The sequence below is a fragment of the Drosophila rhopaloa genome, unplaced genomic scaffold (genome assembly GCF_018152115.1).
Source record: "Drosophila rhopaloa isolate 14029-0021.01 unplaced genomic scaffold, ASM1815211v1 contig_218, whole genome shotgun sequence".
Lineage (NCBI taxonomy): Eukaryota > Metazoa > Arthropoda > Insecta > Diptera > Drosophilidae > Drosophila > Drosophila rhopaloa.
Window position 1 is genome coordinate 1,296,953 of NW_025335104.1, and position 14,159 is coordinate 1,311,111.

Consider the following 14,159-nt stretch of genomic DNA (forward strand, 5'->3'; position numbering starts at 1 on the left):
GCGGGAAAGAGCCTTTAAAAAATATTATCAAATACCTTGGCAAGACAAGTCTGCCGCTGTACAAAGAAATTAAAAAACAATACAATTTAAATTTAACAGTTTTTTTTTTTCATAGCTGCACTTTTATTGTGGTTTTTCGTACATTCTTGACATTTTGCTGTGACAAGAGGCACCCCAGATAGTATTAATGTTATTTTGTCTTAACATGTAAACTCCTGCCATCGACTTTTGCTAGTTTTTTGAGTTTTTCCTTCCATATATTAAAATGTTCAGTGAGAAGGGCACGCCAAAAGATTACATTTTTTATTCTTTTCGCTAGGGTTCACCCAAAGTTAATTTCAGCAGACTGGCAACGCTATGAAATTTTCTGGTATTTTTTTAGTTGATCTGAGTACCGACGTGAAAAAAGGACCGACAAAACGTGAACGCCAGCTGTTTGCCTCTCGCTCTCTCTCATGACAGGCGTAAGGTTTTCGTCGATCTGAGTACTAGGCTTTAATTGCGATGAACTCTCACACTGGAAAGATTAAAGTTTTTACGCTAACGTACTCGTTTGTCGACCTGAGTACTAGGCTTTAATCTTTTCGCTAGGGTTCACCCAAAGTTCATCTCCTCAGACTGGCAACGCTATGCAATTTTCTGGTATTTTTTCGTCGATCTGAGGACCGAGATGAAAAAAAACGTTGACGAAAAGTGAACGCCAGCTGTTTGCCTCTCGCTCTCTCTCATGACTGGCGGACAGTTTTTGTCGATCTGAGTACTAGGCTTAAGTCTAGTATCCAAATTGACAAACGATTACGCTAGCGTAAAAACTTTAATCTTTCCAGTGTGACCAAAGTTTCGAGGGTTCATCGGATTTAAGCGTGCTACGGTCGTACTGTCAATCAGCTGGGTTTGTTGACAAGCAGTTAAAATTCAAATATCGTATTTGCGGCAAAGAGCCTTTAAAAGATATTATCAAATACATTGGCAAGACAAGTCTGCCGCTGTACAAAGAAATTAAAAAACAATACAATTTAAATTTAACAGTTGTTTTTTTTTTAATTTACTGATAATTATTTGTGTTTTTTCGTACATTCTGAACCTAAAAAACATTTTGCTCTGACAAGAGGCACCCCAGATAGTATTAATGTTATATTGTCCTCACATGTAAACACCTGCAATTGACTTTTGTGAGTTTTTCCCTCCATTTCTTATAATGTTCAGTGAGAAGCGCACGCCAATAGATTAAATTTTTTAATCTTTTCGCTAGGGTTCACCCAAAGTTCATTTCCCCAGACTGGCAACGCTATGGAATTTTCTGGTATTTTTTTCGTCGATCTGGGGACCGACGTGAAAAAAAGGCCCGACGAAAAGTGAACGCCAGCTGTTTGCCTCTCGCTCTCTCGCATGACTGGCGTACTGTTTTCGTCGATCTGGATACTAGGCTTTAAAAATAAATGTGAAACATGCACATCCGCGTGGCGGCACTCCCAGGCCAAGTGGCGACATTCGTATCTTATCCGGGGCGGAAGCAATCTACTAAAAGTTGACCATGAAGTACGGATAAGCCGGTTAATTATCGCTGGCAATTGGACATTGGCTAGTTACACAATAATAGTTAGAAGTGGCTGGACTTTTGAGCAGTTCGCGCCTGGCGTCCAAAACAACCACAACAGTCAGTAGAATCGTATTGAAACATGGTTGCATTGAGCACAAAGTAAGTACTTCTGATCCCTGTTTTGACCTTTGACCTATCAATAGCTAATGCGATGGCAAGTGAAAGCAATCTAAACCAATTATTTACCGCACTGGGCGTATATTACAGCAGGCGCCGGGAGGAGCAGCCCGTCACAAACATCCTCGAGGATAAGCGGATCTTTCCCGAATTCCGCGGCGGACCTTTGGACGAATACCGGCAACGAGCGAGCTTCTGCTACAAGCGCATGAACATGGTGCTTGAGGGCGAGGAGCACATCCGTCTGAAGGTAATTGCTCATTCCAGTATGTAATGCGGGCGGTGGCGTTGAAGAGTAGACATTTTTGTTGGCGCTTATTTGCGCCTTGTGTAATTTGTTTACATTGCGCTTCGTCCTTAGCATAAGGTTTGGCAGTGGATGGAGCAACACCCTGATTACCAGCGGGAACCAGAGGGGTCAAGCCTGGAACGCGTCCGCGAGATGGCCAACAAGCGGCAGCACCTCCTCTGGGAGCAACAGTTCTACGGTGTTAACGAGGTGGGATGCGTCAGGTACAGCTAAGAGACGAATCTGTTTAATTATCTTTTATTGTTTTAGTACTTGGAATCCCCGCACCTACTTCTGGCTTTCGGGCAGGCAATCTTTAGCTACGATTTTAGCACCTCGGTTAAGTTCGGCCTGTCAACGGGTATGTTCCCCAGCACCCTGGTCTCCAACGGATCTGGTCGCCTGGGCAAGTATGTGGCCAAGATCGCCGATAACCGCATTTTAGGGGCCTATGCCCTCACTGAGATCTCTCACGGCACCAATGCACTTGGCATGCGCACCCGGGCGACTTACGACATAAAAAGGCAGGAGTTTATTATCCATACGCCGGACTTTGAAGCGGCCAAGTGTTGGGTCGGCAACCTAGGCAAGACCTGCACCCACGCTATCGTTTACGCGCAATTGTTCGTTCCTGATGACAAGCACCAGGGCCTGCAGGCTTTTCTTATTCCCATTAGGGACGAGCGTACTCTGCTGCCCTTCCCTGGTGTTACAGTCGGTGACATGGGCGAGAAGATCGGTCTAAACGGCATCGACAATGGGCAAGTACACCCTCTATATGGGTCAAGCAGCAGCAATAAGTTCGGTTTTTGACATTGCAGCTTTGTTATGTTTAACCAGTATCGCATACCGAAGGCTAACCTTCTGTCTAAAACCGGCGACATCGATGCGCAGGGCAACTACACCAGCCAAATTAAGGACGAGCGTAAGCGACTTGGCGCCTCTTTAGGCGCCCTCTCTGTGGGCCGCGTCAACATTACTGCTATTACGTACGTTGCATTAAGCAAGGCAGTGTCGATCGCTACCCGATACGGGGCCAGCAGGCGGCAGTTCGGTCCTACGAATAGCCCAGCGGAGTGGCCCGTGATCGAATACCAATCACAGCAATATCGGCTTATCCCCCACTTGGCCACAGCAATCGCATTGCGTGTTGTTACGCTCTGGATAGGAAAGGAAAACGTGGATTTGACCATGAAGGGCTTCACTGGTGAGGATACGTCGCAGACGGGCATGGAGATTCACGCCATTTCTTCGGCATTAAAGCCGGTGGCCACATGGGCGGCGAGGGATGGCATCCAGGTAAGGTTGTCAAATGTTTTCAAGCTATAAGTCCACGTTTTGTTGATGTCTAATTAAAATTTTACGGACCACTCGTATATTTTTTATCACGTCTGGTGGCACCCATAGTTAGATTTTTTTGCGAGAAAATATAATACTTCCGTACGCTACGAGATCCATCTAGGCAAGATACAAATTCTAGTATAGTTATACCTGTTACTCGTAGAGTAAAAGGGTATATTGTATTCGTGCAAAAGTATGTAACAGCTAGAAGGAAGCGTTTCCGACCCTATAAAGTATATATATTCTTGATCAGGGTCACTAGCCGAGTCGATATAGCCATGTCCGTCTGTCTGTCTGTCCGTATGAACGCTGAGATCTCGGAAACTATAAAAGCTAGAAGATTGGCATTTTGCATGCAGATTCTAGGAGTTCCTACGCAGCGCAAGTTTGTTTCAAAAATGTGCCACGCCCCCTTTAACGCCCACAATCGCTTATATACGATTTAAAAAATTTAAATATTTCGGAAAAGTAAAAATGCAGTTTTATTGTGTTTATCAATACCTATCGAAATGTAGAAGAACATTTTTAAATCGGACCATTCGTTAAAAAGTTATGCGTGATCAAAGTTTCTATCTCCATCTCCCTCGCACTCCCTTTACCTGAGTAACGGGTATCTGATAGTCGGGGCACCCGACTATAGCGTTCTCTCTTGTTTTTAATTAGAAATGTCTATAAAGGGGACATATTTTTTAAATTTTAAAGTTATATTGGTAATCAGTTTTTCAGAATGACTGTTTTCTGGTGTTTTTGACAATATCTCGGCACTTAACCAACCATGTTGGCCTGCATTTGTGTGATTGATTTCTAAACCAAAGTTCAAGTTAAAGCAATTCAGTATTCTATAAAACTACTTTGTATTGATTATTATGTGTATTTTGATGAAGCTATAAAAAAATTATATGGTGAAATTAGGATGTTTTAGGAGTAACAAAACGCCGAAAGAAGTTTTAAAAAAGATAAAAAACAGAATTCGGCAAGCCGAAGTTAATACAGCTGTTATAAAAATCAAATAGTCTATATTCGAAAAAAAACTATATTTTTGAGAAAAACAATGAAGTCTCATTTTCCGGTTTTTTTTATCGTTCCTATGGCAGCAATATGACATAGTCAACCGTTTTTAATAAAAATAAAAAACTAATTCTGAAATTGTTAAAAGATTACTAAACGAAGTTATTATTTTATTTCCCTTTTTCCCGACTATTCCTTTGACAGAAGACAGGTGACAAAAACGTATTTCTGAAATTTATTAAATATACTCTGTGTCTGAGTAAATGGATATATGTTAGGAAACAATTAAGTTAAAATTGTGTTTCCCCTTTTTTCCGACTTGTATAAACGGAAATGTGTTTTTCTGTGCGTTGGAAACTTTTGACTGAAATTACTCTTATAATACCCTCTGATAGGGTATACAAAAAAAATATTTTTATTTTAGCAAATGTTTAGGAATTATGGAATTATTAAAATTTTTTAAAACGATTTAGTGAGCATTTTTCTTCCTTTTACTTACAAATTTTATTATACTTTTGCATATTTTTTATACCCGTTACTCGTAGAGTAAAAGGGTATATTGTATTCGTGCAAAAGTATGTAACAGCTAGAAGGAAGCGTTTCCGACCCTATAAAGTATATATATTCTTGATCAGGGTCACTAGCCGAGTCGATATAGCCATGTCCGTCTGTCCGTCTGTCCGTCTGTCCGTCTGTCTGTCCGTCTGTCCGTCTGTCCGTCTGTCTGTCCGTCTGTCTGTCCGTCTGTCTGTCCGTATGAACGCTGAGATCTCGGAAACTATAAAAGCTAGAAGATTGGCATTATGCATGCAGATTTTAGGAGTTCCAACGCAGCGCAAGTTTGTTTCAAAAAGGTGCCACGCCATCTTTAACGCCCACAATCGCTTATATACGATTTTAAAAATTTAAATATTTCGGAAAAGTAAAAATGCAGTTTTATTGTGTTTATCAATACCTATCGAAATATAGAAGAAATTTTTCAAATCGGACCATTCGTTAAAAAGTTATGCGTGATCAAAGTTTCTATCTCCATCTCCCTCGCACTCCCTTTACCTGAGTAACGGGTATCTGATAGTCGGGGCACCCGACTATAGCGTTCTCTCTTGTTTTGTTCTAAACTGTTAAAAGTTGGAGTTTCTGTTGCTTAATAACATTCGAAAGCAAGTTCCGAGAAACATTTTTAAATTCCAAAGTTAATGAATCTCAAGGACCATATTCTTAAAAATTAAAAAAAAACGTTAGGGACGTTTAAGGAGACCCCCCCCCCCATCCCATTCTCGATTTCAAATTTCGTACATATATTATTTTTTAGGCTTGTAACTTTGCATCCATTTATTTGAAGTCTTAAAAAATAAGAAAAAAATGTAACATAATTTTTTTTTGTTTTGTTGTTGTTTTTTTGTCATTGAACAAGAGCCCTTCTTTTCGGGACTTCCGCTCACTGGAATTTCAACGGGATGAATGGCTACAGCATGAACTAAGATTATTAAATTCGCACAAAAATGAAAAAAATGGCGGACCTTTGAACATTTTTGTTTGAAAATCGCTTCTTTTCAGCCACAAATCAAGTTGAAAAGTTAAGAAGATCATGCTATAGCTATATATGTATAGAATACGGTATTAACATTTGGAACCTATTGGATTAATAGTTTTTAAGTAACCTCATGCGCCAGTCGTAAAAATACTGTTTCGAGAAAAACGCGCTTAAAGTTTTGAGAAGATCTCGACGTCGCTTGACGCTTCCACCATAAATCGGCTATATCTTCAAAAGTTTTTGAAATATTCACTTGAAATTTTAAAGGAATGTTCTTGAATAGTTATAGGTTTCAATTAAATAAAAAAATCGATTTTTTGAAACCGAGATTGGGGGGGTCCCCTTAAAGAGTTAACCAAGCAGAGTCACAAAAAAATTGAAAACACTATTTAAGCCATTATTTTCAAACTTAAAAATTAAATTAGGAAAAATTATAATATTGAAAAGGGTTTTTATTTGGCTTTAACTTCTTGATATCCTATTTACTTTCAAATTGGAGGGTTTTCCAAAATAATAGTATTAAGTGAAATTCTATTTTTATGACGTTTTTATTTTTGGCAACCTTACGTCTAGGAGTGTCGTGAGGCCTGTGGGGGACATGGCTACCTAAAGTCATCTGGATTAGGAGACCTCCGAAACGACAACGATGCAAACTGCACATATGAGGGCGAAAACAACACGCTCATTCAGCAAGCATCAAATTGGTTAATCAGTCTTCGACGCAACAACGCTGACTTCGTGGCCGTGTCTCCGTTGGAGACAGTGTCCTTTCTTAAGGATATGGAAGATCTTCTACAAAGCAAGTGCCAGGAGCGTACACCTGCCGAATCCATGGATGCGCTTAGTAAGTATTGGTTATGTTATTAAACATAATAAGAACAACGATACAGTTGAGTACAACGACTATAATATCACCGATTTCACTATCCAAACGTCAGTAATTAGGTACCATACAAATTTAAAGATTTTTCGATTTGGTTTCTTCCAAAACCCACCAAGCTTGTTATAAGCAAGGGCGTTGTTCAATCAATATTATATATTTTATTGACAAGCTTGTATAGGTTATGGATCCCAAAGCTTAGTTTGACCTGTTTTATAAATTTTAGCATATATGTACGTTGAATATATAATTTACATTCTACGAAAGTGGCATATAAGAACAAATTATTTAATTAAAAGATAATACTTATTATCTGACAAATAAAATAAACATTTCCGATAGCTGCTGTTTTTGGAGACAAAAAAGCTTAGTTGCAAAGTATTTTTAACCTTTATTATAAAAGTCGGTCTATCATAAATTATTGCATGAAACAATAGTGTTCTTAAGAATACACTATTCTGCTTACTTAAAAAATTCAACATTTGCCCCGAACTTATGGGGTTACTTCACGATCTTTAATTTCGTTTTGCAATGCAAAACTTGCCTTTTGGATGCATTGTTCTTTCGCTTGTATTCAGTGAATTAAATATTTTAGTTGCTTGTGTGCAATATTTACGGTAATGTTGTTATTAGTTAATTGTTTTTGTTTTGAAAGTATTTTATCAATATTTTATATGTTTGTGACTTCTGACGTTTTTTATTCTTGAAGTGTTAACAGGTTCAGTTCAAAGTCTTCAAAATAATACAGGAATTGCAATAATATCCAACATATTCTATCGACAAAACGGCTTGGCGTTGCCGAAAACTAACGACCGAACCAAAACGTTGATAGCACGTGCTAGGTGTTTAGGCAGCTGCACTTTCATTACATATTGCCACAGTGTCCATTATGTGCTCTGTGTTCTATTCGGATTTATTCTTTGGGTTTTATTAATGACTATCCTATTTCTGCCATATTACCCTATTGGTTATGTGTAGTTTTTTTGAGCAGTGTAAAAACTTTGCACACATCATAAAACTTTGCAAATTTATGTTTTTTTCCCACTTTTTGTGTTAAAAAAATCTTTAATTATGGGAATATTTCGCTGTTTTTAAACCAAAATAATGGTATAATGTCTCAGATCCATATCCATCCAGTGATTTGACTGTAACTCATAGCTCAAAGAATAGGGAGTTGTTTTTAAAATATTTATAAGTTAGCATTTTCTATTATAATGATAAAAATAATATGTATCATATAAATTTCGTACGTTTAAGTTATTTCTTATTTTCTCAAATTGTATTTGAAGTTTATTTCCTGCCACGAGACACCGCCATGTTAATTCCTAAATTTTTTATCTTATTTGTAGATCTTTTAAAAGCGCTTAACTGGCTTACCGCCTGGCAGTTGGAAACAACGGTCAAACGGGTCGAGCAACAGCAGCGTAATGGGAAGGATGCGTTTGAAACGCGTAACAATATCCAGGTCTTTGCTGCTCAAAAGCTTTCTATAATATACGGCGAGGTGAGAAGCCTAACCCTTTTCTAGATTTGAGAATAATATTAAGCGAGATGGGAATTTTTTAGCGTACCATCTACTACGTGTTTTATAAGTTTGTGCGCAGCCTGCCCGACTCTGCTGAGAAGCAGGTGCTGCAGCAGGTACTCTCCTTCTATGGCGCACATTTGGTCATTAAGTACTCTGCTGTTTTTTACCGCGGTGGCTATTTTCGCGAAAACTCGCAACAACTAGACCTGTACGAGCAGGGCATCTTGGGTTTACTTCCCCTTCTGAAGGATGAAGCCATTGCTCTGGTGGATGCCATTGCCCCCTCTGACTTTATTCTAAACTCACCCCTGGGAATGAGCGATGGAAATGTAAGTGGTCTCTTGTAACAAATACCTTCTCTTGCCAACAAATCTAAATTTTCTGCAGGTCTACCAGCATCTTCAACGCACGATTGTTTCCACTCCAGGTGTATACGAGCGCCCCCATTGGTGGCGAGATGTTACTTTCAAGGACTACCTTAAGCGCGCCAAATTGTAGTTTTATAGAAACTGGCCGCACTTACATTCGCACTTGTGCAATATTTATATTAAGCTTTTGAAGTTTCTTTTCATTTGATGTACGAGTGTATGTATTAACCAGGAGATTTTGATACAAACCCCTAATCATGTTAAACACAACGTATAAACCCATTAAAATTAATACAGTAACGTGACATAATTGTTTCTGAAAATGTTACAGAACAAGAGGAAGAATATGGCGTGAGCGTGTTATCTTATTTTAAGTACTAAGGACAACTCTTTCGATATGGCGCAAGCGGAAAACATTAAATTCTGACATATATTTATAATTACCAGAGTCGTAAATAACCATTTTTTCAATTTTAGTAGCATCAATAGCCATTAGAAAACGTAACAGTTAGAAATTTAAAATGCAAATCACTATTAAATAGCTATTTTTGTCGTTTGGCCAATTGCCCTTGATGGAATGCGGCTTGTGATTGTTGTTCTAGCTATACCGAGGTCGGGGACTTTTATCGATGTAGGGGCAGATTGATGGTTGTCTAGCCCGATCAAAAGCCACTCCTTTTTCGTACAATTTTATTCACCTACAATTCGATTTAAACCATGTTCAATACTAAAAGTTGATCTACACAGAAGCTGCAAGCAACGGCTTTTATTATGTTTCCTAAATTCTTGAGAACAAAGTCAAAATCTTGTGAAATAGAATATAAGAAAATTACAAAAAAAAAACTTATGCAAGAATGTTATGCTGACTGTTATGCTTCGCTCTTCTTGATCTGCTGCAGACACAGCTCCACTCAAAAAAACAGCTACCCAAACCGTTATGTTCTGATTATTATACTTAAATTGTAAAAAAAACACCTTTATGGTTAATTCGGGCAAAAAAAGGCCTATTTTCATGAATTTTTTTACACGATACGGTTAATGTCAGATCAATTATTTTATAAGCATATCAAAGTACAACATTTAATTTCATCGAAAAAAAAAATAAATGAGCCGTTCGTAGCCATTCTAAAACAAGAAAGAACGCTATAGTCGGGTGCCTCGATTATTAGATACCCGTTACTCAGCTAAACAACTGTGTACAATGTAAATACATACATATGTATATGCTTACATACATACACACATACGCCATTGTTTGACTCAGACCTCCAAATGGGCTGACTTGATTTGATTTGCATAGTTCTTGGGACATAGTTCGGTATTGACAAATGAAAACCATCCCAATTTCCTTTAATATAAATCCTTATCGAGAATTAACGTTGACTCTGTTGAGCACCTTGGCCAGCTGTTCCAAAGTCATCCGTTAGATGGCGCCATGAAAGGCGGAAATGTAGGCGCTAGCCAGGCTTAAGCGTTTAATGGGTTTTTGGGCGTTAGAGTGGGCGTGGCAAACTTTTATTAGGCCAATCGATAGGTATTGACGAAACAAATATATATCAATTAAAATTTTCATAATAGCATCAAAACTGTGGCCACAGCTTGTGGCTTGTGGGCGTCAGAGGGGGCGTGGCACCACTTTGAAACAAACTTGCGCTGCGTAGGAACTCCTAAAATCTACATGCCAAATGCCAATCTTCTAGCTTTTATAGTTTCCGAGATCTCAGCGTTCATACGGACAGACAGACAGACAGACAGACGGACAGACAGACGGACAGACGGACATGACTAGATCGACTCGGCTAGTGATCCTGAACAAGAATACATATACTTTATAGGGTCGGAAACGCTTCCTTCTACCTGTTACATACTTTTGCACGAATACAATATACCCTTTTACTCTACGGGTAACGGGTATAATTAAGGGCGTTCCTTTCTAAAATCTAAGGCAAAGGGCCCTAAAAACAAGAAAAACTTTTCTAAAAAATAGAAAAATATTTCTTAAAAGTGGTTATCTTAGAGTATTTTTTTTTTTAATTAGAAGAGAGAGAGAAATTATGTACAATTATGATTTATTTCAGTTCTCACAAGGAAACTCCAATAAGTATCTCTACCCGAAAAAACTTATAATTTTATTAGTCCGTCGGTGGGATTCGAACTCAGGTCTCCCGCGCATGAATTCAAAGACATCGAATAGAGTCACAGTCGCGCGCGATGAACGCGCGTCAAAACCAAGGACCATATGATGAGGTGTTAGCGAAGAATATTAGTTTGAAATGTTTTTTAGAAAGTAGAAATATTAAAAAAAAATGTTCTAAGATGATATTTCATATGACAAAAAATATTTTAATTACTTTTCAATAAAGGGTAATACTTTTAGTCGTTCTAAACATTACTTCTCATGTGTGTTTATAACACAAGTAGGGCCCGACGGCATCTGAAATTGAACTTGCGGTGCTTAGATTTCTCGTCAGACGTCAGGGTTAGAACAATTTTATGGTCAGGGTGTTATATTTTAGAAAATGTTTCCTATGTTATAGAAAATCTATATATATAAAAATGGTGCAAAAAATGTACGCCATCGCAAAACAAGAGAACGGCTGGGCCGATTTGGCTCAAATTTTTTTTCAGTTGTTTGTAATTGCCAGAAGAAGGTTAATACATAAGAAAATTTTGGAAAGCCTGCCGGAAAAGTCGCTATCGGCTCAAGAGATGTATTTATTGTTGTACATAAAACTGTTAAAACAGCAGTCTTTGGAAATAATGCCTTCATTGTTGTACATAAAACTTTAAAAAATCGAGTTAACGAAACATTGCCAAAGTTTTAATTGGAAATAATGCCTGCTTTTAGATCAAGACTTGGATGGCATTTACGCAATGCGATACATTCTCAGAATGTCCGTAATAATCGAACGCAAGAGGTACGTGCAGAAATAAATGCATCGGCACAAAGACCACCTCAAGCCCGACAAAATGTGAGTAGAAGAAGACCAGCCGCAAATGAAAACTTGAATCGCGCTGCATTCGCATACAATTCCGAAACACCCTACAAAGATCATAGCTGCGTTGTTATTGGTTCATTGTCTGTCGTATGTCAGCATTGCAATGCACTGAAGTTTCGATTGGAAACCCCCGGCTTATGCTGTGCAGGTGGCAAAATTAAATTGCCCGTTTTTTCTCATCCACCAGAGCCATTGTATTCGCTACTATATGGAAATTCAGCCCAGAGGAATCGTCTCTAAGCATGGACAGAAGTCAGCGTTCCCAGTTCTGGGACAGGCTCCCACTGTTCGGAATGGGTGTGCGTCGGTCGAAACCGAGACGGAAAGCTATGCAAGCTGTGAGGAACCGTAGAACGGCCCTCACAATTTACTTTGTAGCAATGTAGGAATTTGTAGCCATGTAGAATTTTTGTAGCCATGTAGGATTTTTGTAGCCATGTAGGATTTTGTAGCCATGTAGGAATATTTTTAGTTTAGCTTTTTAATAGCCAACGCAGCAGTTGCACACAGTTGAACCATCGAACGCCTGAGCGCGACCAACGCGCTCTCGCTCTCTTCTTCACACACTTCAAAACATCAGCGGCTGCACACAGTTGAACCATCAAACGCCTGAGCGCGACCAACGCGCTCTCGCCCTCTTCCTCACACACTTCAAAACACCAGCGGCTGCACACATTGGAACCATCGAACGCCTGAGCGCAACCAACACACTCTCGCCCGCTTCGAACAGTTTGAACACCTGCACAAAGCCAACACACACATAAGCTTTTCGTCGCACGATCGAACCAAATCGCAACCAACCCGACCGATGTTTTCGAGCAAGGGGAAAAGAATTTCGCACGATCGAACCAGATTGCAACCGACCCGACCGATGTTTTCGAGCAAGGGGAAAACAATTTCGCACGATCGAACCAGATTGCAACCGACCCGACCGATGTTTTCGAGCAAGGGGAAATAATTTTGCCTGCAAACTGCCGAAGCGCAAGCGCAGCGGCAGCGACGCCGACGCAATGCATGGGGAACGCGCGCCAATATCAAAAGAGGGGAAAGGCAATTACTCTTGAGGCTTCGTGCGTGCCAGACTAGAGATCCAGACGTGACAAACCCGGGAAAACTACCCCGCTGTGAAAATTTTTCGGACAAGTGCGTAAAACGTGCAATAAAAATGGAAAACGAGTGCGGTGATGTGGATGGAGTGCGCGACGCTATTCCCGCTGCGGAGGCATGGGAAATCAACTGGCTGGACTTGCTGTGGACGGAAACGTAAGCGTCTAATATATATTTTCCGGATATTTTGTTTTGAAAACATGAACTGGACTGGAGTTTTGTGACAAGGAGGCTCTGTACACCCCCTTGCACAAAACTTAAATAAAAAAACGAAATATTTGAAACCTAAAGAAAACTATTTGTCTGACCGTGTTTTGTGTGTGAGTGAACATAGGAGGGGAATGGGAACTGTTTTTTTCTCTTGCCTCCATCTAGGAAAACCCATGTTTCTCTGCCGATCGTTGCCGGACCGCGTGGTGGCCAAGGATTACGACGGAGTCTTGCACTCGTTTGTCGGATCCGAAGCCATTGCCGGCCCCGGGGCACGTAGCGGCCGCGGATTACGACGGATTGTCGGGTCCCGGAGCACGCTGGAATTTTTTTTTCCTGGGGAAAACGGGAAGGGAACATTTAAATCGGTGTGGTTGAAAAACAAAAAACAATTTTTTTTTCTCTCCTCTCTCGCTTCCCACGTTGTCCCGAACGCGGTGGACACGTGGCCGGCGACTATAAGAGGAGCACACCGGGCTACCAGAAGGCAGTCAAGCTCCGGCCCTCAAGCGGGGAACATCGTCGCGAACAACAGACTTCTGTGAACATTCGGCATCCTAGCCCGAATCCTAGTACCGCGCGCACCAACCAGGACCCCCGAGTCCTGTAAACATTCGGCATCCTAGCCCGAATCCTAGTACCGCGCGCACCAACCAGGACCCCCGAGTCCTGTAAACATTCGGCATCCTAGCCCGAATCCTAGTACCGCGCGCACCAACCAGGACCCCCGAGTCCTGTAAACATTTGGCATCCTAGCCCGAATCCTAGTACGGCGCGCACCAACCAGGACCCCCGAGTCCTGTAAACATTCGGCATCCTAGCCCGAATCCTAACACCGTGCGCAACCAAAGGACCCCGAGTCCTGTGAACATTCGGCATCCTAGCCCGAATCCTAGCACCGCGCGCATCAACCAAAGGACCCCGAGTCCTATAAATATTCGGTATCCTAGCCCGAATCCTAGCACCGTGCCCAAAAAGGACCCCCGAGTCCTATAAATATTCGGTACCCTTCGCATACACAATCAAACGGTACGAAATTTTTTTTTAATTTTTTGCCCCCCTCCGCTCTCTGTCGCTTGGAAACCATGGGCGTAAGATGGATATCGTATCGCCGCAAGGAGGAACTCCAACTCCTCTTAGCCGAGTTCGGATTACCCCAAGGGGGAACCGTCAAAGAA

General features: G+C 40.5%; 1 protein-coding gene across 2 annotated transcripts; it reads left to right on the top strand.

Moving 5' to 3' along the window:
* The first annotated feature begins 1,429 nt into the window (after positions 1-1,429).
* Positions 1,430-8,970, top strand: LOC108048950 (peroxisomal acyl-coenzyme A oxidase 3). Of its 2 annotated transcripts, none has more exons than XM_044460762.1 (9): positions 1,430-1,699; positions 1,811-1,967; positions 2,079-2,216; positions 2,277-2,767; positions 2,828-3,305; positions 6,463-6,733; positions 8,119-8,273; positions 8,336-8,626; positions 8,685-8,970. In XM_044460762.1, the coding sequence occupies exons 1-9, from the start codon at positions 1,680-1,682 to the stop codon at positions 8,793-8,795; spliced, it is 2,112 nt and encodes a 703-aa protein (XP_044316697.1). In that variant the 5' UTR covers positions 1,430-1,679; the 3' UTR covers positions 8,796-8,970. The 2 variants fall into 2 exon arrangements, with proteins under 2 accessions (XP_044316697.1, XP_016985416.2); XM_017129927.2 differs by having other exon boundaries at positions 1,431-1,699; positions 1,808-1,967.
* Positions 8,971-14,159: the final 5,189 nt, after the last annotated feature.

Bases quoted from the DNA above. Each gene is read 5' to 3' on its own strand.
- LOC108048950 (XM_017129927.2), top strand. From the start codon at position 1,680: ATGGTTGCATTGAGCACAAA. The intron at 2,217-2,276 runs GTGGGATGCGTC...TTATTGTTTTAG, and splicing joins AGTTCTACGGTGTTAACGAG to TACTTGGAATCCCCGCACCT. The intron at 8,274-8,335 runs GTGAGAAGCCTA...GGAATTTTTTAG, and splicing joins TTTCTATAATATACGGCGAG to CGTACCATCTACTACGTGTT.